Source organism: Thunnus thynnus, chromosome 16, assembly GCF_963924715.1.
Source record: "Thunnus thynnus chromosome 16, fThuThy2.1, whole genome shotgun sequence".
In the NCBI taxonomy this organism is placed as follows: Eukaryota; Metazoa; Chordata; class Actinopteri; order Scombriformes; family Scombridae; genus Thunnus; species Thunnus thynnus.
The window spans coordinates 17,042,317-17,066,767 of record NC_089532.1 but is presented as its reverse complement, the minus strand read 5'-3'; the positions used below and the strand labels follow the sequence as shown (position 1 = coordinate 17,066,767).

The following is a 24,451-nucleotide window of genomic DNA, read 5'->3' as shown; positions in this document are numbered from 1 at the left end:
CAGCGCAGCCGTCGGTGCTCCGCTCGTCTGTATTGTCGGGACTTGGAAAGTGGCCGGGCGGGGGAGACAGGCAGCCAACCTCTGGGTTCAGGAAAGATGGAAATAAGTCGTTGTTTTCGTGTATCTCCTTTGTACGCGTACACAGCCGTTTTGTAAACTTACCGTACATTGTGTTTCGTACATTTATCCGTTTTTGAAACCTCACCACCGCTAGCTAGCTTAGCAGCCAACCGTTGATACTGTCAGACACTCAGGTACAGGAGAGGAGAGGAGGGGTTGGTGACAAAGGAAGGTGGCGAGGTAACGATGAACCGCTTTCGAAAGTGGCTGTACAAGCCCAAGGTAAGTTATGTCGGATTCACACGGTGTGTCAACCCTGCAGTCAGTCATTTTTAAAAAATGTATAGCTTTCGAGATAGCTAGCGAAGCTCGCTGGCTAGCCCGATCACTTCATCTACTGCCACAACATCTGCTAACGTTAGCCTGTGTTCCTGATGTTACACTGTATTATCCAGCAGCTACCCCCCTTTGTTGTTGTTGGTGCTTTTGTTTTCAAGCGCTACTCAAGGCTAACAAAGCCCGGCAATGTGTGCTTGAATTATACTGATTTACTTACCACTGCCTTCAGCTGACACTGTCATTAATTTTAGATGTTGTTAAACCGGTTTTGCTTTGGTGCTTTTGTAATTAACTCTTTGTAATATCTTAATAATATACTCATTGATAACAGCAACAGCTACAGTAACAAAAACAACAATAATAAAATTGATATAATTACAATGCAAAATTAAATATATGTAAATATAGGGCAGAAGTTCTACAAATAACCATTATTTTCATTATTGAATAATTTGCCAAATATTTTCTTGATTAATTGAGAGATTGTTTGGTCAATCAAAATTTCCCAAAGCCCAAGTTGATGTCCTTAAATTGTTTGTTTTGTCTGACCAAAGATAAAAAATCCATAAGTATTGATTTACTATCAAGTGAGACAAAGGAAAGCATGAAATTCTCATAATTGAGAAGCTGCCAGGTACAGTAATGTTTGGCATTTAAGAAAAATGACTTAAACAAATGATCAATCATCAAAATAGTTGATGACTAATTTTCTGTCAGTTGATCAATAGATTAATCGGGTATCCTTTACAGCTCGATACCAGTTAAGTTTAATTTCTTTGTTAGTTTCTGACATCCTCCCAAACTGCATTCATTAATGATCCTTAAAATCCCAAACACATTAAATCAGCTGCTCTCAGGCCCCTGTACACACCATTTGTAAGCACAATTATCACTTTTGGAGCGAATGAGTAATTGATGTGCTGTGATTCTTTAAATCAAGCTCAAGAGTGTGGAAACATGCCTGACACAGCAGTGGAAGTATTGAAGGCTTGGTTGCCTTGTTAAATGAACAGTTTAATATATGCCAACTGCAGCACTTTTTAGGATGAGTGAATGTGACTGTTTCACTGAGGAGGGAATTCTTTTGAACTTTAGAAGGAAGGATTGTCAACTACTTAATGCTACAACTTGCACTCACACAAAACCGCTTAAATGTGAGGCAGGAAGCATTGATCAACATATTATTTATGTGTGCTGTATCATCACAATACATTTAGTTTCACATGAGTTAAAAAAAAGAGATTAAGAAACACCTACCTGGTCTGCTGCTAGAGAGAAATTCTAAGCTTTGGATGTGTAATATTTAATGTGTGTTTACAGGCTTTATGCACTCATCCGCTTGTCCCCATTACTCATATGCTCTTATGGAAACTTTTCTATTTTCAGAGAAGACTGTTTGAGCAACTATTACTGAAATTGCGAAATGATGCACTCCACTTGTTTATTCTAATGTAGCCTCTTCCGGAGGAGGGGTGCACAAAGGTTATTATTATCGACTGCAGGGCATTTGCATAAAAACCATATAGAATTTCTGAAAATTGAATTCCTTCGACTTTTTGTACCTGATTAAAAATCTTGACTTTTAACAAAGAGAGCTGAAGGTGTAAAGTTCAAACTCAGAGCAAGTCGAGGGGCGTGAATAACATTTTAGTGTGTTTTAATGCGTTTGTCTTCCCTGTAGACTGGTGTAAGAGCTGCACATAAAAAGGTTGACCTTGCGTCATAACTGCTGTAAATTGTGAATCTTGAAAAGCAGATTAACAAGTTGTAGACTGTGGTGCAGTGTTGTGTTTCTTGGCAGAGTAAATCACATTTTTGCTGTAATTAAAACGTATTTCTAATTGGCAGTATAAGTTGATAAGTCTCTCTCTGGTTGTAGCAGACAGCTGAGCTGCCATATGATATGATTTGACCTGGCAGATGACAGTAATTGGAGTTTTTGCAACAGAAATATCAGACAGGGATAAAATAAAATACCTTGGATTATATATAATCCCCATGCTCCTTACTGCATACATACACCTGCGTCATTCTCCTTTTCTCTGGTAAACCGTGTTTGCTGTCACAGCATTTCTGCGGCCCATTGTTGGGGTTAGGCCTAAGTGTTTGGGGTTCACCAGAGTATTGTCACGTTCATGAATGAGACTGCCTCTGAAGTGCTGAGCTATTACATCAGAGCCCTTTTCTGCCAAATCACAGCCATGGTAGGAATTAACAGAACTATCTGCGGATTTTAAATGACCAGTTCTGCCTCAAAGGAACGGAGAGAAAAGTGCTAAAAGCCTCTGTAATTATGCCAATTGCTATGAAAGGACAACAGTAATGAAAGGGAGGTACAGATCATTTTAGTGTCCTGCAAATGAGCAGCAGTTAAGCTAGCAAATAGTTTCATTTTTGCTCAGAGGGGAAATATTTCTGTGGTAATCAAAATCTGTGCCCAACCCACATATTCTGACATTTACTGTTTAACACTGCGTAGCTTTGTCACGTCGCGTCAACAGTAAGCTGTTTATTATTGAACTATGTTCTCCTGGAGATAGAAAAGTGTTGAATCAGCATGTTCCCTTGACTAAAGCAGAGCTATTGATATTTCCAGAGCTCATCTTTACCTACCCAGATAAGTCCCACTGAGGAGGACTTTCTTTTGCTCCTGCTACACAATCCCCTCCTAGTGTGTTTGAGGGTTGTGTGCAGCTCTGCGCGGGACATAATGTACCCGTCTATTCTGCCTTGACTCTGTCATCAAAGTGCCAACTTGTAGGAGAAGACGAATGTGTAAGACTGTCCCGGTCGTCTGTGAGGCTGTAGGTGAAAAGGTTGTCAATAGTTAAATGATCCACAGTATGGATATACTGTTGTAAGGTAAGATTTTTCACATTCTGTTTTGTTCCTCTAAACCAGTCTGGCTGGTTTTTGTGTGAATAGTTAACCTGTATTTCTCAGAATATCTGCAGGGGATATCTCAGACTTGTTCTAGGTATTTAACGTTTGACTGCTGATTTGTTGACCTTTCACTCTACATTTGTGCAGGGAAGAGTTTTTAGTTAAGGAAAGTGTGAAATGAGGGGAGGGGTATTCATGAAAATGTGCTTCATCGCACATCTCTGCAGTCACAAACAAAGACGAGACCTGGCTCAGGTTTCGGAGCAGCCAAAATGGCCACTGTCTCCTCACCTCTCATTCATCAGCCTGCAAACTTGCAGAGTGACTGATGGCTAGGGAGAGAGAGAGAGAGAGAGAGAGAGAGAGAGAGAAAGAGAGAGGGAGGAGGAGGCTAAACCTGTACACTTCCTCTGTAGCCTGTGTTCCTCTCTTGGTTGTTATTCCATCAGGCCTTCAGGAGCTGACCTTCAGCTCCACACCACCTCATCAGTCAGTGTGACGGGCTCACAGCTCACACCTGGCCGGGCGCGCTCACTTCCATCTGCAGGATGCTACTAATTTGCCTTTCGTTCCCCCCTTTTACCCACAGGACAGTTTAGCGCGTGGGTAGCTGATACTTTCTGCTCTCCTCCTTATCGATATGTCAAAGAGATGTCCGTGTGTGTAACAATGCAGCTTGTTACCAAGCGTATGAACGTATGTAATGCTCATGCCTGATTATTTTGATAAGGTCATACAACATCTGACAGTTCACTGATTCTTGAGAACTAGGAAAAAAACATAAAAAAATAAAATAAAATGGTAGATAATGGTCAGAAATCTTAACAGATGTGACCGTGAGAAAAGTTTTCAGGTCATAAGTCATTTTTCTTTGTAACTTCCTAATTTTACCTTTTTATTTCTCTCACATATTCCATTCATTTCAGTGTTTATTATATTATTTATTTAATATTTATTCATTTAATTTAGCCTCAAAAGCTTCCTTTCTGCCTCTGACCTCCACATATTGTACATGTTTTTAGATTTTAAATGGTGAATTTCATTTGAAACATGTTTTTTATGCAGCTTTATCTTTAGTTTTTAGTAAAATAAAAGACCAAATTTGGCTTTTGTCATGTAAAATATCAAACAAGTTAACAAGGTTTTCTCTTAGAATCTTAGCAGTCCTCAATGATTGAACTGTAATTCATTAATTAAATGTATGTAATGAAAAGTTGTTTTGAGTGGGAAAAAAATGCTATCTAGAAATATGAAATCCATACTGGGAGTGGACACTGTATAAACACCATTACAATATAATGCAATACAATACTAAAATTAACTAATGATATGATCATTATGATTAATCTGATGTTTATTTTCTTGATTAATCAATTAATCATTTATTTTATGAAATGTCAGAAAATAATGAAAAATTGTCCATCACCATTTGCTGAGGCCCAACTTCATTCAGATTGCTTGTTTTGCTTAACTAACACCAAAATTTGAAGATAATTACTGTACTATCAAAGAAGCTGGAACCAGTGATTTTTTTGGCATTTGAGTAAATTACTTTAATGATTAATCTTTTATTTTTTAAATTGCCGTTGGACCAATCATTTTAGCTCTAGACCGAAAACTTAAGACAAACCTATTAAAAAATAAAGTCTGTATATGTTTCATGGTTTAATGTAAAATCTCATAATAAGGAAACCTTTAGTGTATCTGTTACATACACAAAACAACGGTGTGAAATCATTATTACTCATGTTAATACGACACAAAGAGGCATGTAAGTATTTACCGCAGTCAGAAATCATTGTCAAGCTGCCATAAAAGGTTCTTTAGAGATGTTTGACTACACTGTCAGAAAACAAACCAGGCAGGTTGACAGCTGATGGTTTCAACAAAGCAACACATTTTGACTTATCATCTACTCAGGAGCCAGCTTTGCCTCTGTCGCCAGCTGTGTGGGCCCTACTTAAGATGCAGCAGTAGAATTTGATTTTGAAAGGAAATGATCGTCTCTGAAGAGGTGGTTATGACACGTGGTTAAATCAGCAGTTATCGCTATGTATTAAGTATATGTCTTAACAAATAAAAAAACCCCAAATAAAATCTGTTTGGACATGGTAGCAGGGTCATCAGGGTTATAGCTGACCATGAGACTGCATATTTTTAATGTTTTAAAAAAACAGTGCTGATGAAACCCTGACATATTTTCAGTCACAAATTCTGTGAAAATCACTGTACATGGCTGCTGGTATTTTGTTAATGCTTCTCTTTTAAGTTAATATCTATGAGCTAATTTGATTGTTGAATTTTAAATTAATTTGAAGGTGTGAATATTTTTCTAAATCCAGGTAGTTGTTCTCAGTGTATTTGTAATCATGCAGCAAATATGTTAAATTATGTGAAATAATTATTTGGTTTGTGCTCGTCCTATAGACTAAAGCTGAAACAATTAATCAATTAATCTTTGACAGAAAATTGATCAGCAGCAAATTGGATTATCTTGTGATTGTTTCATTTCATTTAACCAACCAAAAATGCCAAATACTGGATGATCTCAGATTCTCAAATTTGAGTATTTTCTGTTTTTCTTTGCTTTATATAATTTTAAATTGAATTCTTTTGACTTTTAGACAAGACAAGACACATGAAGACGTCACCTTACGCTCTCAGAACATGTAAAGGCCATTTTTTACTTTTCATAGACTGAATGATTAAGAGATCAATTGATCAACAAATTAATTGGTAATGAAAATACCTCAGACCGACAATTGAGATTTTCATCAGAACAACATTTCCCTTCCTGGCATATATTTTGTCACAGCTCTTAAGAAATTGGTGAATCATGGCTGGTGATTCCTAATAAGTAATTATTGTTCGACTTCTAGGGAGTATGACAGGCCTTCCTGTAGTGGGTTCTGCTGTTCCTTACGCTATTAACCTTGCCTTCTTTTCTGTTTGTCATTTGTCATTTTCCTCTAACCTGGTTTGTTTGTGAGTATTGCTAACATGCAAGTGGAAGAACCGAGAGGAGACGAAGCAATTAGGGGTCCGTCTTTGCAGAGTGGGCTCTGCACATTTGGCAAGGAGTCGATGTAAGAGGGAGCAGCAAACTGCTGAGCAGTGGCCAGCATGGCTTCATATTTAGCCTCGTTTCGGGGGGTTCTTTGTGGATGTCCCATTCTGCTTACCCACCAGCCATGCGGTAATTGATTTGATGTCAGCTGCCTGGATTTAGAGAGCTGACCCTAGTGCAGATCGAGACAGGCCAGGCGATTGAAGACCTTTTTAAATTCATTGCAGGATTGGGGAATCAGAGCCCACTGTCCTAGGTGTGGGGAGGCGGTGATTGAAGGAAGGTAGCTGTGGAAGATGTGAGATTTAAAGGTAGCACAGGGAAGCAGCTTGTCCTGATATCGACTGAGAGCTCGCACTCATTCTCTACACCCCCGTTTGTTGTTGGCAATAATTGGTACCCTCTCTGATCAAAGGCTCTTTGTATTCCTCTCTTCATTGTCACTGATGATAAACATAAAGCATGCACTCAAGGCATCCTTTATCTATATTATGAGTGTGACTGCTCTAGGAAAAGCTAGTAATGAAATACTGTCCCCCCTGCTCAGGGCTTTGTCGTACCAGCAGGGGATATCGGGAAGGAGAGGAGGAGAACTGTAGGCCTGTATTCTTCGGATTAGATTTTGGCCTCGGTTACAGTTTGCCGGAGATAAGATGAGAGGATGTCGCTCTTTAGCAGCCCTCATACACTTGTGTTTCTTCTCACTGGATTCGAGGGCTCAGGTTCTAAATATTGGACAAATTCAAACAAGATTTTTGTTTAACATATATATTTTAGTATTTAAGATTTGTATGGCTGTCTAAAGTGACAGAAAACCACCTGATAATCAGATTTTCTGAGTAAACACTGAAGATAAGAGACTTGTGCCACATAGAAAATAGCATTTTTCAGTTTTAATCAACACTACTGGAGAGATAAGATGTTTAAGTGTTTTAATTGAAAGCAGTATATGTACTCATTAGGTTAATATTGAAATACATGTATTCTCATGCCTGAGCAACTCAATTAAAGTAAAGGTGTTAGGGAAGAGTGCTATCCTGAAAATATCTTACAAATTAGTATTGTTGGCTGAAAATAATTAATAGATAAAGCATGTTGGGTGGATTTGCTAAAAGTTGTATAGTCTATTTAACTTGTCAAGCAGATAAGAGGAAAGTATAAGAATGACAGTTTTAATACAAAGTAGTGCTAGGAAAAGTAAAAAAAAATGTTATTTGATAGTACCTGTTTGGAAGACTGTAATGGAAGATGCAAGCAGATCTACAGCTAGGTTGAGATTTTTCCGTTCTATACACTAGTTTACAGTTGTACAGGCATGTGCATACATTTAAAGAGACGTATTATGCTATTTGTGGTTTTCTTTTATTTATATACTGTTATGATGTTAGATATCTATGTTAAACATGGTTAAAATTCCAAAACTTGAAGTTAACGTGTGTAGAAATGCTCCCTGCACATCAAAGGCCAGAGCTTCAGCCTGTGCTGAATGCTTAGTTTGTGACAGATAAGATTGTTGCACATGCAAATAAATGGCCGTCCATTTCGTTGCCTTGGTTGCTAAGGTTGTTGCTAAGGTTTTTCCATGTGTTATTTGTGTTGTTCAATCGCATATTTTGGAACATGTACAAAACATGTTCGAATATATTTGAGAAGTTAATATTTCGAGTAGAGAACGTGAAAAAAGAAGTGAAATCCCACAACTATAGTTTGTTTCATGGTTTGTTTATGTAGCCTCCCGAGCTACTCCCGCTAACACAGTTTATGGAAGCTAACCAATCAGAACAGAGTGGGCTCATTGGGAGGGGGGCCTTAAAGAAACAGGAGCTAAAACAGCTTGTTTCAGGCAGAGACTGAACTGAGAGGCTGCATAAGGAGCCGGTATAAAATAAATAAGGATTTTTTTGAACTGTGAATTATGCAAAGCTACTCTAGTGGAGTTCCAGAATCAAAATATAGAGCTGGAAATGAGCATCATAAGTCCCCTTTAATCTCTACTGGCAGGCGCCACCACAAAAACCTCTGAAGTGTGTTCTTTTGGACAGATAGTGTCCAGTAGAAATCAAAAACACATGTGCCGTTGTAATTTCTTGGTCCATAACTGTCATCGTGTGTCATTTAGGGCAGCCTGGGCAATGTCTGCACTCTGTCACAGTTCATAACATTAAAAGTTAAGTGGACAGAATTAGACTGACTGAGTCATGCACATCCTTGACGGTCAAGAGGGGATGTGGGTCAGGATCACAGGGAGGAATCATGAAAGTACATGTACAAGTGTGTTTGTTAGAGTTTCATTTGGTTCAGTAAAATTCTTAAATGTTACAAGAGTGCTCCACCGATTAAGCACAGCACTGTCAGACTCCTGATGGACAGTTTAAGGAAAAACAGGATTATTATTGGTGTTGTCTTTTTTTTTTAATTCCACACGTTCAACTTGACCGCTGACAGTTTGGTTGTAGATTCGGATGTGTAATGTTAGTAGCAGCTACTGTAGCCTTGAGCCACTAGTCTCAAGCAGAGATGAGGAACAGTCTGGTAACTTTGCTTCTTTCTAACTCTGGATTTTTTGTTTATTTTCAAATTAGTAGTCTTCAGACCAACCAACAAGTGACATCACTCCCTCTAAAGCCACAAAAGGCTTTATACAACTTTTTTTAAACATAATCAGTAGTACTCCCTAAGATCTGTAAACAGACTTTAATTTGTAAAATCAGTGGAGTTCCCCTTTAAGTATCTGGATATGGAACATGCATCTCCACCGATCTTGGCATCCTTGCACGATTCATACACTTCATGTAGAAAATGTCAAGTTGCTGATTTTTTTCAATCTAAAATGCACTTTCTCCTCTGTAGTTGCAATTTAACAGCCAGTTCTGGATTGTATAACCAGATTATTTCTTGCATAAGAACTTCCCTGCGGTTTCTGGCAAGAGGGTTGTCCCCATGTGTCACCGTGCTACCATCAGGGCATCCTCGACACGTCTTTAGCCACCTACTGTAAATCCTCTGTGCACCCCCTGTGTTACCTCAGCCTGTCCTACTAGAACATGTGGCAGGCACATGCAGAGGTCATTGCTTAGTCCGAATGCCAGATTAGGGCAGCCCTCAGAGAAGAGACAAGCACACAGATTAAACCATCAGTCCAGATGGGCAGATCACTCTGAATATATTGAGTCAGTGGACAGAGTTAAGTCTGCAGTCTGCTGTGGATCCAACTCAACTTCCAGCTGGTTAGTATAAAATTGATCTGCAGAAATATTCCGGAGCAGTCTATGATTAGTTCTGTTGATTTCGTTCATTGCACATTCATTTCATAGGAAATCTAAGAACTTATTAAAATGCAACCAAATTACTGGATGCTTGAGATGGCACTGCCAGTAGCCAGAGAACACAACACAGAGAGGAAAGAAACTCCTGATTCAAGCTGAACATGAAAGGAATGACTCAACACAACTTAACCTACTTCAGCATAACACTGCATTCTAAGAAAGATAATTCTTTTTATTCTGCCAAACTTAATATAAATAATGGTTGAGGAGTTTTCTGTGTTTGTTACCAAAACGATTGGCTCACTCTTGCCAGGGCTTTAATGCTGAGTCCTGAATAATAAATAAGGTGATGAACTGTATCCGGCTGATTTTTTGCCAGTCTGCCAACTGACTGGATGAAGCAGAACTGGTTCCCCCCCTACAATATTTGCTTCTGATCCTTGGAAGGCAGCCAGAAGGCAGCAAATTGAGCCTGGAATAGAGTATGGAGGGCAGAGGCAAGGTTTCTCATAAGTCCCTTAAGTGGGCTCAGTGTGCATGCACCAATGCTATGGATGTTCATGAAGCATTAACCTGACAGCCTCCATCATCCGCACAGTCTGAATGGAGATGAAGCCCAGAATCAGCAGCTCAAGGAGAAAGCTGAGATGATAAAAACGTTGATCGTACAGCAGGCAACTGTCAGGAACACGTTTCAATAAGAGTCAAATGGTCACTGTCTTTTATTGATTTAATGTTAAACAAAATGGACAGAAATTTCACAGAGTCATTGTGAAACGATGGTGATTGAGGGGGCTCAACAGTAATTGTCACTCTGGATGAACTTCTGGGAGCGTAATAGTCTGAAATGATGGGTTTGTGACCGCAATGGATCGAGTTTTTGAGTCATCTCTAAGAGAGGGCACCCAGGACAACTGACAGCAGGAGTATAACAGGAGAGTGGCATGCCACAGGGGACAAGCTGAAAGTGCTGAATCATTTCCTCACTTACACGAAGTAGAGCTGTCATTTATAGTGATGACACAAATTGCAAGTTCAGAGTCAAATCCCCAGATTTTCACACTCTTTCTGGCCTTAAACAATTTTACCACCCTGGTTGGAAGGTATTTTTCATTCCTCCTTTTGACCGGTCTGTTTTTTGTAAATTTATATTTATCATCTCGTGTTCTGAGGCTCATAAAGTTTGAATATTTTAGGTGTTTCATAGTTGCAAGCTATTGTAAGACCAAATGTTTCTTAACCATGGACTGCACCATCAGAGTCCAGGCCAATACTTTTACTCTGTGCCAATTCGGGTTATGTAAGGAGATGAAAACAGGCACTTATTTCAACAGACAGGTTTCCTTTTTTTTGCTTTTCAGAGCCAAGTCGTTTTATGTCTAGCATCATCTCTGACTCATAGTCCATGTAACAAGGTAAATATTACCGTTGGAGGCTTTACTTTGTAGTATTTTATGACTCGTATGGCCTCATTTCTCAGAGAAAGCTGCCCTAATTGTAGCCCTGTTAACCAGTGATGTTTATTCTGCTGAGTTTGAATAGTTGTTTAAGTAGCATGACTTTGGCTATGACCTACATTGTCACATTGGAGTCAGAAATGGTACGTGTCATTGCTCTGATAGGGTTATGAAGTATCGATATTGGGGGTTTATAGCTCCTCTCTGACATTTGATGAATGGTTATTTCACAATACACTAAGCTTTTAGATCAAGCAACTGGACTATTGCTGCCTATCTAAAAGTAAATCAGCACGTCTTAAACATTGCCTGCCTTTGACTTCTTCCCCATGATGCAATGCTGAAGGAATGTTCCCTCTTGTGTGAGGAATGCTGCAGGAGGAGGCTATAGGATGGCATGTGCTTCAAATGCCTCTTTTCTTCCTCCGTCAGCGTTGGCCTATATGCTTCACAGATCTCAAACTGAATGCCACCACTCTGTGGGCCGTGTTGTGCCTGTGCTAGAAAAAAAAAAGGTCTTTCAATGTCTCCTACTCCTGTTTCCTGTTTGGTCATCATGACATTTGTCTCATAGACTTAATCATTGTCCAGCACTTGTGAAAAATCAAGTCAAATCTGCCCACTGGCTGGTGATATCTCACTTTCCTCATTAACAGGGGAGATTAAATTTAGATTAAATAATAAATATCCCATCTTGTGATGGGTTTGTTTGCTTCCTTGTTGTACTTAAATTTGATTTAATATTTCCCTTATTTCCAAATGCAGTATTTACAGTATTTTCTCTGTTGATAATTGTTGTCTTGCTATAATACCATGACTGTCTATTCTCATTCTTTACAGATGATTTATATAAAGAGAATATATGTGACCTTGTTAAGAAAGAACACTTGAGAGGAGTTTGAAACCCTTCCTATATTTTCCTACTGTAACAGACACAGAGTTGCGGGGCATTAAATTGGATTAGATGCCTTTTCTGTGTCTCTCTTCCAACTCATTCAGTAAACATGACATCGCAGAGACATCAAAATTCACTCACATGAACAAAATGGAAAGGAACATTATTGATTTTGCTCTGCAGGACTTGCACGATGTCCAGGTTGACAATAGAAAGGCAGCGAGGTCGAGTATTGAGCTGGGAGACAACCTGGGTTTCATGTTAGCAACTATTTGCCCTACTGAAGTGTCCTTGAGCAAGAAGAGAAATGCCAATCTGCTCCAGTCCAGTGCTGCTGTTCTGTAACTCACCCTGAGGTAGCTCTGATTTATCTGTGGGCAAGTGAAAAGCTATAGGAAGGGATGTGAGTGTGGATTTCACACACTAAAGCACCATAGCAGTGGTTTAAAATCATAAATCTAACGCCATGACATCTCTTCCAAATAACCTTTAAGATGTTCAAATGTATTTTTTCCTTTCACTGTAATAATGCGACAAGTATCCCAGCTTATATCTCAGTGTTTTCTCCTTGCTGTTTGTTTCATTATTAATGAGAGAGAGTGAGGAAGCAGCACCATGTATCATATTCAGAGAGAAGCAAGGGCCCACAGGGGGAGAGCATCACGCAACAGGAAGCACTGCAAACTTAAGGGAAAAGGTCCTGTGAGAGGTTTCGGTAAATACCAATATTCAGTGTGACTTCATGAAAAAAACACTTCCAGACAGTCGGCGCATGGCTGTTTACCGACGTACTGTAGCTCTCCTCTCTTCCAGTCTGCACAGTCACGCTGTCCTTTTAATGGCTGAGCTCCTCTACCGTCATTGGGTCCTTGTGGTTTGTGATGATGCATGCCGGCATGCGGTCGCCATTTTCAAAACCATTAACCTTTCGATCAACGTGAGCCCTCCCCGGGATGTGTGTGTGTGTGTGTGTGCATAGAGTGTCTGTTAGTGTCAAGGTTTCTGTTATTTTTATATTCCCTTAAAGATATTTGGACAATTTATTTTAAATTCAATTTTTTTTGTAGGCCAGGTGATTGATGTGTTTACCTTTTTCTGCGTCCTACTGTATATGTTGTGTGCTTCGCTCAGCGGCGGAGTGATTTGCTCCACTGTGCTGTTCTCCGCACACATAGGGGAGCACGGTGGGAGATAATGATACAAATCCTCTACCGGGGCCATGCTCTCTAATTACACCCACTCTTCTGGGGAGCTTTCACACTATATTAACCTTTGTTAAAGGGACAATTCACCCCAAAATCAAAAATACATATTTTTCCTTTTACCTGTAGTGCTATTTATCCATCTAGATCGTTTTAATGTGAGTTGCTGAGTTTTGGAGATGTCTGCCTTCTCTCGAATACAGTGGAACTGGATGGCACTCAACTTGTGGTGCTCAAAGCGCCAAAAAAATACATTTGAAAAACTCTACAGCAATGTCTCTCTCCAGAAATCATGACGAGATAACCCACAGACCTTGTTGTGAGTGGTTTCATGTGGGAACTAATTTCTTTCTACTGAACTACACTGGCCTACTGTCTCACTGCGCAGAAGGAAGTGTGCATCTACTCATGGTTGGCGGATGTGATTTCATGGCTGTTTAACGCTCTGATATTTGTGTCCACAAGAAGAAAGTAGACATGAGGACAAGGAGATGCAGTGTAAGGTGAAGAGAGAGGTGGTGAACGCTAAGCAAGTGGCGTATGGTGAGTTGTATGAGAGGTCGGACACTAAGGAAGGAGAAAAGGGCTTGTATCGATTGGCTAGACAGAGGAACCGAGCTGAGAAGGACATCCAGCAGGTTAACGTGATGAAGGATAGAGATGGAAATGTGCTGACTAGTAAGGAGAGTGTGTTGAGTAGGTAGAAGGAGAACTTTGAGGGGCTGATGAATGAAGAAAATGAGAGAGAGAAGGTTGGAAGATGTGGGGATAGTTAGTCAGGAGGTGCGGTGGACTAGCAAGGAGGAAGTGAGGACAGCTATGAAGAGTGGAAAGGCAGTTGATCCAAATGACATACCTGTGGAGGCATGGAGATGTTTAGGAGAGATGCCAGTGGAGTTCTTAACTAGATTGTTTAAAACAATCTCGGAAACCTTGGCCTGGTGCCCAGAGCAAGTCAAGGCAACGCAGATTCTCCAATGTATCACGTCGCCTCCCATGTCTCCACTGTATTACCGTAAATCACACAGTATATGCACAAGCACATTAGACTACCGTATATAACAGTTGTATTTAACTTTTTTTTTTTTTAAATGCAGTGATGACAGTAATGAGCTCAATCCCATGGTAGACATCACATGACCGCAGTTATCGTCACAGCTTTAGGTGCTGGTATTATGGATGCTGGCTCATTGTCACAGTTTGATGGCTCAACGAGACTCTTGAATAGAATGAGCCATCATTAAATGTTATTAGTAACACCTGTGGTTTTCCTACTATGACAAGTCAGTATGTCTAATGTCATAAAGGCCTATAGGAATAGTTAGTCATTGGCCAGAAAATCCCAGTATTATGTTTTACCCTTTTAGAAAGACTGAAGAAAGAAACGTCCAGAGAGAAATATAATGTCTATGAGGCTACAGTACATGTCTTAAATGGAGATGGACTTTTAGTTTTCTTTGGATTTTAGTGTGAATTCAAATTCAGATTATAGTTTACAGAAATTACAACAGAATGTAACATAAATAATACCTGCAAACTACTGTACTTGAGGATATAAGGTGATTAGAAATAACACAATCATTGACAACCAAAACACTAACTCAAACAAATCATTAAGGAGGGGTTAGATAATGTTCAAACCCAGTAATTAATAACCACAGTTGTTTTTATTAATGATCTTTTGTTGGTTGTTTTGAAAATCCTGTGCCCTGCTTTATGGTCGCTCATAAACAGCTATTATCAGAATGGTAAATGAACTCCATGTGTCTCCTTGTGTTTTTGTGCAGAGAACTGACCCTCAGCTCCTGGCCCAGTTCTACTACGCCGATGAAGAGCTGAACCAGGTGGCCACTGAGCTGGACAGCCTCGACGGCAGGAAGGACCCTCAGAGATGTACCCTGCTGGTCAACCAGTTCCGCTCCTGTCAGGTCTGTCAGGAGAAAACAAGAACACTCTTTCTGTGCATTTCATTGTTGATGTGAAGTGGAGTGAAGCTGAAATAGAGTTAAATTAACTACCAGCATAGATTTGACCCTTAGCCATGAATTTATATGTTTATTTTAGACTCTTTTCATTCACATAATCACCTGACTGGACCTTGATTTGGCCTAGAAGCTAAAAATAAGCAACACCTTTATCACCACTGCTCGGATACAGGCGTGGTGATAGGACTATTGCCTTACCAAACATTGCTCAGCCAGGTTCGTACATCAAGCAGTTCTGCTGATAAGGTGAGATAAGTAGACTTTGTTTTGAGGCAGCCAGTGGACACACTCATCTTGCTCTGATAACGCAGGGCTGTGTGTCATGTGGGTTATTAGTAAATGGTTGCAAGAGTGGCTTCTTCAGGAGGAAGCATTTTACAACTGCAGCTTTGATTGAGATAATTGTGTTTGAAGCAAGCATTGGTTTAGAAATTGGTCTCTTTTTTTTAATAATCTCATGCATTGTAATATCTAGTTTATTCTCAACAATGCCTACTGATTGAAACAAAAACTGAGTCATAAGATATGAACGTATGGTAAATTATTGTCTAAAGCGATACAGGCCATTGCTTCAGGTCTTTGTACAGTCAGGGAAGAGAGGAGCTTAGAGGGTGATGTTGTGCATGAGTGATGGCTGCCATGCTGCATCATGCAGAGAGAGCTGGAGGTGGTAGAGGGAGATCGTCACCTGGCCCGTTGTGCTTTAGCCTCCCCCCAGCGCCACAGCACACAGGGGAGAACCACTTAATAAGGTCATCACTTGATCCCCGACTGTTCTGCTCCTCATTCTTCCCTTTACCAGTGTGTCACCTATTTTTTTTCTTGCTCTTTCTTGCTCTGCTGCTCTCCTTCTTCCTCTTTTTTTCTACTTCTCTCTACTGAGTTTTAAAAATTCATTCTGTTAAATCGATGAGGCTGTGATATGAACTCTCAGCCTTTAGCTCAGAAAACCTTTCTCAGCAGTTATGAATGAACAGCTATTGTTAGGTCGTGTCCGTACTTCAAATCACTCTCTGATTTTCTCATTTGACAAGTTTGAGTAAAAATGTTTAACAGCAAACTCAAAGAGAGGAGTCTTTTCAGTGGCCTGTCTCCTCAAGGGCTTTTTTTAAGCAGCATGATATCCCACTGCCCTGAGGCCCCGAGAATAGAAGGCAAGTGCACTCAAGCCAAAATTTTGCACTTGAACCTGCCACTGTAGCTATCAGCTCTTATTCATGGGCCTCTGTGGGGGTTGCTGGCATGCTGCTCATATTATGTTGGCATGGCTGTTCTTACAGTGCGGCCTGCTGGAACAGGCGAGTGAATGCGTGTTTGAGATGGTCAGAGATTGAGTTAGATGGCGTACACAAGAGACAAGTGAAGAGAAAGACTCAAATACAGACGGTGAAAAAAGAGAAATAGGCTGGGGAAAAAAAAAAAAAGTGCCAGCCAGTCTTTTGTCAGAAGCAGGTATCACGCTGGAGTCACCACCCCTAGATGATTTGAAACCAAGAGTAGTGAAGGTTATCACCGGTGTCCCCTGCTGGGAGAAGCTGACAGACAGTGGGGTGGTACTCAGACTGGGCCAAGACACGCACAGCACACTGCCATAAAGGAATCAATGGTTAAGCTCTCTCTCTCAAAGCTTTTTAATCTTTCTCCTCAGGGCTAGCAGAGAAAGACGCAGTGCTGTGCTTGACAAGATTACAGTGCACAGTGCAGCTGCGGTTGAGTGAAAGGCTCATTGTAATTCATTGTTATGGCTGTTGTACATGCCAGCAGCACATAAGCTCTTGATTAGCTCTTGCTGTGTGTGACACTGCATTTTCACTGCCGGAATTATGGACTATAATTTAGTGTTTTTATTGAGGGAGACTGTAGCTGCAAGGGTCCTAATGGTGTCATGTACTTGTCAAATTGTTTTCATTCACCTCCTAATCAATGGTCTTTAAACGGTGCAACACAATGGTTTTATTGAAAAAGGTGACATATTTTTAAGCTCGGGATTATTAACCCACATTCTTAATCAAAGTAAACGCTGAGAAAATGGCTTTTCAGGAACAGATTTTCACTCACTCACATTTAGCCCTCTAACTAGTTTGTTCAATTTTGTTTTCTGTCACTCTTGTGCTCATCCGCAGGACAATGTGTTGAACATTATCAATCAGATCATGGATGAATGTATTCCCAACGACCGGGCCAACAGAGACTTCTGTGTCAAGTTCCCCGAGGAGATTCGTCATGACAACTTGGCAGGGCAGCTGTGGTTTGGGGCTGAGGTAGTGTATTCCCTCCAGCATCAGTCTGGGAGAAAACAACCTTGCACAAGTCCTACACTTGTGCTTAATACTATACATACATACTGTATTTCATTTTTAATAATTGCAGTGTTTCCGGTGCCATTGTAAACATAATTTTCTAAGTTTAACCATCTGTGCAAGGTGAAATTATTCATGATGTACATGTTCTTGTGCAGTGTTTGGCTGCTGGTTCCATCATCATGAACAGGGAAATAGAGAGTATAGCTATGAGACCCCTGGCTAAGGACCTCACTCGCAGCCTGGAGGAGGTGCGCAACATCACCAGAGACCAGGCCCTGAGAGACCTCAACTTGTACACAGACCGCATGAAGGACGCATTGCGACATTTCGACAGCCTTTTTGCTGAGTTTGAACTCAGGTAAATTACTGCCAGACATCATTGGCAATTGTAGCAACAAGAATAGTTCACATTTATAATTTCTCTCAGAATTTTTGATGCAAGTTTGACAAATACATTTGACAAAGCTGTGAATGTTATTACGTTCCGCTTCCTACTCTTTGTCAGCTACGTGTCAGCCATGGTGCCTGTGAAGTCTCCCAAAGAATACTATGTACAGCAGGAGGTGATTGTGCTCTTCTGTGAGACTGTGGAGAGGTGAGTTTACAGAGGAACAAACAGAAGACAGCAGTCTGTAGAGCACCGCCGACTTCATCTGGAATTTACCAGAATCTACATACATATGTGGAGATAATGTGGTGATAATTTTGTGGTGTGTTTTCCTCTGTGCCATTGTTTCAGGGCCCTGAAGCTGGGCTATCTCACACAAGACATGATCGATGACTATGAACCTGCACTGATGTTTACAATTCCCAGACTAGCCATTGTGTGGTAAGTGTTGCCTGTCCTCTCCATTCTTCCGCCCACCCCTTTGTACTCCTTCCTGGCGTCTTATAGAATTTTAAACATATTTTTCAGTGGGCTGGTTGTGTATTCAGAGGGACCTCTCAACTTAGATCGAAAATCAGAGGACATGTCTGAGCTATTTCGGCCATTTCGCACTTTATTGAAGAAAATCAGGTACAATCTATGAATATTAAACATCACAAATTATAATCTTTTCTCATGTGACAGTGCAATAATGCTGTATGTATCACTATGCTACAACTAGCTCTCAATGATTTTCCAGAGACCTGCTACAGACCCTGACGGAGAAGGAGTTGATAACGCTGGAGAGAAACCTCTGTATCTCTCAGGACGGGGAGTTGTCCACAGGCCAGGGGGTGGCCACAAACACCGTATCAGCACTAGTCCAAGAGAATCACACATCCTGCAGCCCTGCCAATGACACCGCCAAGGTGGAGAGCGAGGGGGAGCAGGAGCATCTAGCCCTGTTCGTCTGTCCCAGCCAGGAGGAGGAGGTGGCAGAAGTGGAAAAAGGCTGGGAAGAGGTGAAAACCGAGAGAGGGGAGGAAGAGCAGGAGCAGGGCCTGCTGTGTGAGGAGGCAGAGGAGGCTGAGCTGGCCTGCTCCATGCAGTATGACGAGGAGGAACTGGAACAGCTCAACATGATGGTTTACCGCGTGGGAGACGAGATGTCCACTCTGTTATCACCCCCCAGCCAAAGTCAGTCACCAGCACACAACCCCAGCAGAGGAGAGGCTGGAGGCGCTAGTGGGGCTTCCAGCACTGAGGCCTCTCCCCTCAGGGTCCTGGCGAGCCGGGGAAGGAAAGGCATCTATGTAGAAGAGGACGACAGGGTCTTCATCATGGAGGACTTGGACGCAGCAGGAGACAGCATCACCAGCATCTCAAGAGAGGCCTGCAGTTGTGTCGCCACACCTTCCAAAGCACCAGAGTCTGCTCGTCCTGTGCAGCGCAAACCAGGACCGCAGTCGGACACTGTTAGAAACGGCTGGTACTCCCCCGAAGCCCCTTCAGAGCAGCCCTGTCCACAGCCACGCAGCCAGAACACACACTGTCCCAATGCAAAGCGTCCCCCTTGCACCTCTGCCCCCGGCTCTGAAAGTCTGCCTTACACTAACGGTTGGGAGATGGGTTTAGAAGGGACTGCGTCTGAAACCGCGGAAGTCATCGCTCATCGTATGGGCGGAATGAAGCTGTCTGCCACAGTCATCTTCAACCCTTGCTCCCCCAGCTTGACAGAGCTGGCTGTGGACAAGCTGCTACTGCCGCGGCCCGCTCCCTCTGAGATTGAGCCCTGCGGCCCCCTTGTGGCCACTCACTGCCTGCTTAATTCCTGCGTCTGCTGTGGGAGCTGTGAGGATGGCCACGAGGATGCCATCACCACAGAGACCACAGGACTTGGCTTAGGCCTCGCTCTGGGACTGGACAAACACTGTAAGACCCCGGCCCCCAGCACAGTCATCCAATCCTCTGCTTGCCGGCTGCCCCCACGAGGTCACGAGCCTCACAGTAAGGGGGACCTCTCCCAGCTGACTCCCCCTTCTTCCTGCTGCTCTACAGAGCCCCTGGAAGAGGAAGCAAACTCTCAGCTCTGTGAGAAGTGCCTGGTGGTGGCCCCGTGGCCGGGGCATCACGCTCAGGACTGTGGCTCCAGCGGAGGGGATGAACCCTCCCCGTGCAACCACCAGCTGAGGGCTGAAAAGAGACAGCAGGCCAGCGGAGGCCGACTGAGGGACAAGGAGATGGATAAGGACAAGCAAGGAACTAAAGACTCCAAGAGGGACACCAAAGAGGACAGCAGGAAGAGCTCCAGGTGTGCCATAATTTCTATGACTCATTTTACTTGCTTTTTCATTTATATTGGGCTAATCTGTTTTGTTTGAGAGGCTTGATTCAATCTGTCATCTACATAAATATCTGTTGCATGTTTTATTTTGCCTTATTTCATCACACACTTAAAATGATTCTGTTACTTTCATGAATTGTTTCTCATTTTACCTTCTGTTGCCTTAAGAGTTTGTTTTGTGTTTGTCTTTTGTGTTTGTTCTTCTTTTTTCTACTTTTTGGTTGTTTTTAGTTTTCAGAACTCTCCCCTCAGCTCTGTGTCAGGTAGTGACTGTGAGAGTGTGTCGGTCACCACATGTAGTCTATCGAGCAGTGCATATACTCCCAGGTAACTCATCGCTCATGGAACTGTTAATCACTGTCATATGTTTGTGAGTGTCTTTTTCTGCCCACGCTGTGATAGTGACTAAAAAAAGAGTCCTTGCATGATAGATGAAAAGATTGCTTTGTTCATTTCTTTATGCAGTTCACATTCAGCGTGTGATTGATGTGTCAGTCACTCCTTCCCTTGTGGGCTACAGGTGGCATCATTGATTTGCCTCCTGGCTTAGACTGTAGATTTAATTAGACAGATTTTGGAGTGCACATATGCAGGTAAATTGAGTATATTTAATGAAAACAGAACATGCACGGCAATTTGTCATGTGCATAAAAATAGTGGGGAAATAAGCAAGGAGCAGACTGTGTATTTGTTTTCTTTCTTCAGTTTATGTTAGCTTAAAGATTAATTATCTAAAATGCATAAAATATGAGTTGAATGTGTAAAACCTAAAAATAAAACGCCGATCTTGCCCCTGTCTGTCGTCGCTCCTTCCAGCCCTGTCAGCAGCATCACTCCCAGCTCGGGGACATCAGAAGACCTTGATCATCAGGAGATCCAGCTGGCCCTGCAAGACGCCAAGGTGGCCGCCAGGAACAAGATCCGATCGCGCTTCCACAGCAGCAGTGACCTCATCCATCGTCTCTTTGTTTGTATATCAGGTAAAAGCTCGCAACTCTCTTAGTCGCTCTCCCCTCGTCTCTTTTGTCTCACTGCTGCTGATATCCATTATGTGCTCCTGTGTGATGCAGGTGTTGCTGATCAGCTGCAGACCAACTATGCGAGTGACCTTCGCGGCATCCTCAAGACACTGTTTGAAGTCATGGCAACCAAGTGTGAGCTGGGAGACAACGATAAGCAAAAGAAAGGTGAGTAACGAGCCCTCAGTATATAATATGTTACATTGTATTTCCCTTATTAATATAAGACAAAATTCAAAACTCCCTTAGTGCGACAACAAAATAGATCTCAAAAACTGAAACTGAACTATGACAAAGCAGAGAATGTCTGCTGGCCCAGATACTGTTACGCAACACTACGCAAACTTGATGTGCCATATTGCTCAAAGTATTAAATCTGCTTCTAATTATTTAATACTTCTCTGTAAATTTTTTTTATTATTATTAACTGCTTGATAAATATAATAGAATAGAATAAAGAGGAAACATTGCAAAAAAAATGAAGTTATGCACTACACCAGTTTTAGTTTCTTCCTCTTTGGTGCCTATCAGGTCCTGTTCTGCGAAGTGCAGTGCTGGAGGACTGTGCTCTCTGTCAGGAGACCAGTTCCTCATCGGAATTGGCAGCCAAGGCCCGGGAGGGCCAGTTCGAAGGTCAGCAAATCCACAAACAGAACCACACAGAATTTAGTTGAAATGTCAGCGTGTTCCTTTTCTCCCTTTCCTCAGGAGGAGACTTACTGATGGTGACAGGCCTGTTGTGTTAACTGTTTGTTCTTGGCTTTGTGTAGACCCTCCCGACTGGGTCCCAGATGAAGCCTGCAACTCCTGCATTGCCTGCAAGGCTCCTTTCACTGTCATCCGCAGGAAGCATCACTGTAGGAGCTGTGGGAAGGTACGATCACTCTCCTCCTGTCTAAGGGAGCAGGTGGCAGAATTCCCTTATTATTCAGTTGAATGTGTTGTTGAACAAACAGATGACTAACACATTGTACCTCATCATCATATGGATGCAGATTGATACATTATACTCTGTGTCCTTTCAGATCTTCTGCTCTCGCTGCTCCTCCCATTCGGCTCCGTTGCCCCGATACGGCCAGGTGAAGCCCGTCAGGGTGTGCACACACTGCTACATGTTTCATGTCACACCCTTCTACAGCGACAAGGCCGGCATCTGACCCCAGATTATCACTGAAAGCACACAGTCCGCCACAAAAAGAACATATGCAATGGACAGATCCAAGGCTGTGTACAAAGCGAAACGCCACACTGCACTGGTAAACCTTAACGGTTGTCATCGTACCTGCTAAGCAAGGCGCCAGAATAAGACCATTATAGATGACAGAGCAGAGACCAAGTGATGATTCGACCTGTTTCTGTTGCTTCAGAGATGCTGGTGCCTAAATGAGAACCAAAGGGTTGGATTTCTGTTTCCAGCCAACACACACACACACACACAAATGATTCACACATGCCTGTCTGACCGTGGAGGCGCAAAACGGGGAGAGAATGAACAGGCAATAGCAGATTTTGAACTGGTGTTGTGCAGCACAAAATCAGAACAGGCCACCTTGTTTGTTTAATTGCTTTAGGTGTATATGAAAGGACTTGTGACATATTTTCCTATGCTTTAGCGAGCTTCCTACATTTGTGCCAGAGCTCCCACGGGACTCGGATTACTCAAAAGAATGTAAGTCATGATAACCATGTAAATAAGGATAATTCTGGTAATAACTACACTACAATGTCTTCATTTAACAGTTGCTATTTATATGGGGGCTGGAAAGCAAACTTCATCAGGCTACCAGTCCCAGCAACGCAAAAATGAGTAACGGACAGCTTTTATATTGAGATTCCTTCATGCTTTTAATGGCAATGAATGTGTAATTCTGTATCAGTTTGTAAAATGGGGTTGAGATTCCGACGAGACAACCGTTTGCCTCTTAAAGATGATTATGGGCTGTGCCCATTGCTTTTACAGTCGCACCCATGGCATGTTAGTTTTCTCTGGGGACTCCACTGCACACTGAGATGGATAAAAGGGATTCCTTAGTCATCACTGTCAGGTCTGTAATGCCCCCTAGTGGAGAGTCGACCTGTCTTCGCTTAGTGCTCCCATCAGCACCGTGATGTGTACAATTTGTTTTGACCCAGAGGCCTTCTCAGGTGCTGGCCTACAGACTTACAGGCCAATTATTGCCCATTGGCTTTCTCTTCCTCACACTTGTTATAGTGCAATATTGTGACTACTAATTGCAATGGTCCTGCACATTTTAGTGGAGACAACCTTTTCCTATTTAAATCGTAGTTATAGGCCGTTTCTAAAGAGCGACACTGCGCTGATTTGTGTTTACACTCGGTTATTTCCGTCTTTGGCTCTTGAGGTACCGTCACACTGGAACAGGTGTTTTGTTCCCAGACTGACATCATTTGCACCCGACTTCCTCTCTGCTATGAACTCTGCTTCCATTGCAATGACAACATACAAAGTATCTTCCGTGTTCATAATACTTTACAGTTTGTACATCTGAATGAGCTGAAGTGGCTAATCTACAAATATGGACCTTTTGAGCAACAATAATGTAATATCACACTATGTCCATTCTGCTCTGTCTTAAAGCAGTTTCTCAGGCATTACATAATCAAAAAACACTCACTACTGTTGGGATTAATCTTATTTTCATCAAAGAACATATAAACTCACTTTGAAAATGTATGTTTTTTTCTTTTATAAAGAATAAAAATGATGTATGAAGCTATATTACTTTTATGTAAAAAACAAAAACAAGAAATCATGCAGTAATTAAAGGGCGGGATATCCTATTATGTCAGAGCTTGGTCTTATTTTGTAAAATTCCAGTACATTTCCATGATAAGAGCTGTGTAAAATATTCAACAAACAAATAATGTTATATAGTTTTAAATGCAATGTATATTGAAATAAATTACTTTTTCCTGTTTAAAAAGGTTGACTGATAACTTTTGTTTAGAGGACCATAGATTCTCTGTTTTGAATTGCATCAATAGATTTGTGTCCTGGACAGATCAATCTCTGAGAAAATTACTGTCTAATATAAAGTCAAACAAGAGGAAGAAGAGCCTCACCTTGAATGCAGATTAGATTGTTTGTACATCACACGAGTTTTGTCTCCTGGTTTGTAGATTTAAGAAGTGCAATTTAAGATCCATTTGATTCTCTTCAGCAGCCATTTTAAAACTGATTTGTACTCTTTAAGAGACAAAGAACAGAGATGGATGAAAATTATTTAGAAAAACATTGCATTA

The 24,451-nt window shown here is 41.5% G+C and overlaps 1 protein-coding gene across 1 annotated transcript; it reads left to right on the top strand.

Moving 5' to 3' along the window:
- The first annotated feature begins 7 nt into the window (after positions 1-7).
- zfyve28 (zinc finger, FYVE domain containing 28) lies at positions 8-24,132 on the top strand. Its single transcript, XM_067613768.1, has 14 exons — positions 8-342; positions 14,957-15,097; positions 17,278-17,415; positions 17,613-17,815; positions 17,963-18,052; positions 18,197-18,286; positions 18,374-18,475; positions 18,585-20,135; positions 20,400-20,495; positions 20,985-21,148; positions 21,239-21,355; positions 21,719-21,820; positions 21,958-22,061; positions 22,213-24,132. Exons 1-14 carry the CDS (start codon positions 307-309, stop codon positions 22,342-22,344), a joined length of 3,066 nt encoding a protein of 1,021 aa, XP_067469869.1. The 5' UTR covers positions 8-306; the 3' UTR covers positions 22,345-24,132.
- The last annotated feature ends 319 nt before the right edge of the window (positions 24,133-24,451 follow it).

Excerpts from the sequence above, each read along its gene's own strand:
- zfyve28 (XM_067613768.1), top strand. The coding sequence starts at position 307 with ATGAACCGCTTTCGAAAGTGGCTGTACAAGCCCAAG. Across the intron at positions 20,136-20,399 it reads GACAGCAGGAAGAGCTCCAG|TTTTCAGAACTCTCCCCTCA; the intron begins GTGTGCCATAAT and ends GGTTGTTTTTAG. Across the intron at positions 21,149-21,238 it reads TCTCTTTGTTTGTATATCAG|GTGTTGCTGATCAGCTGCAG; the intron begins GTAAAAGCTCGC and ends TGTGTGATGCAG.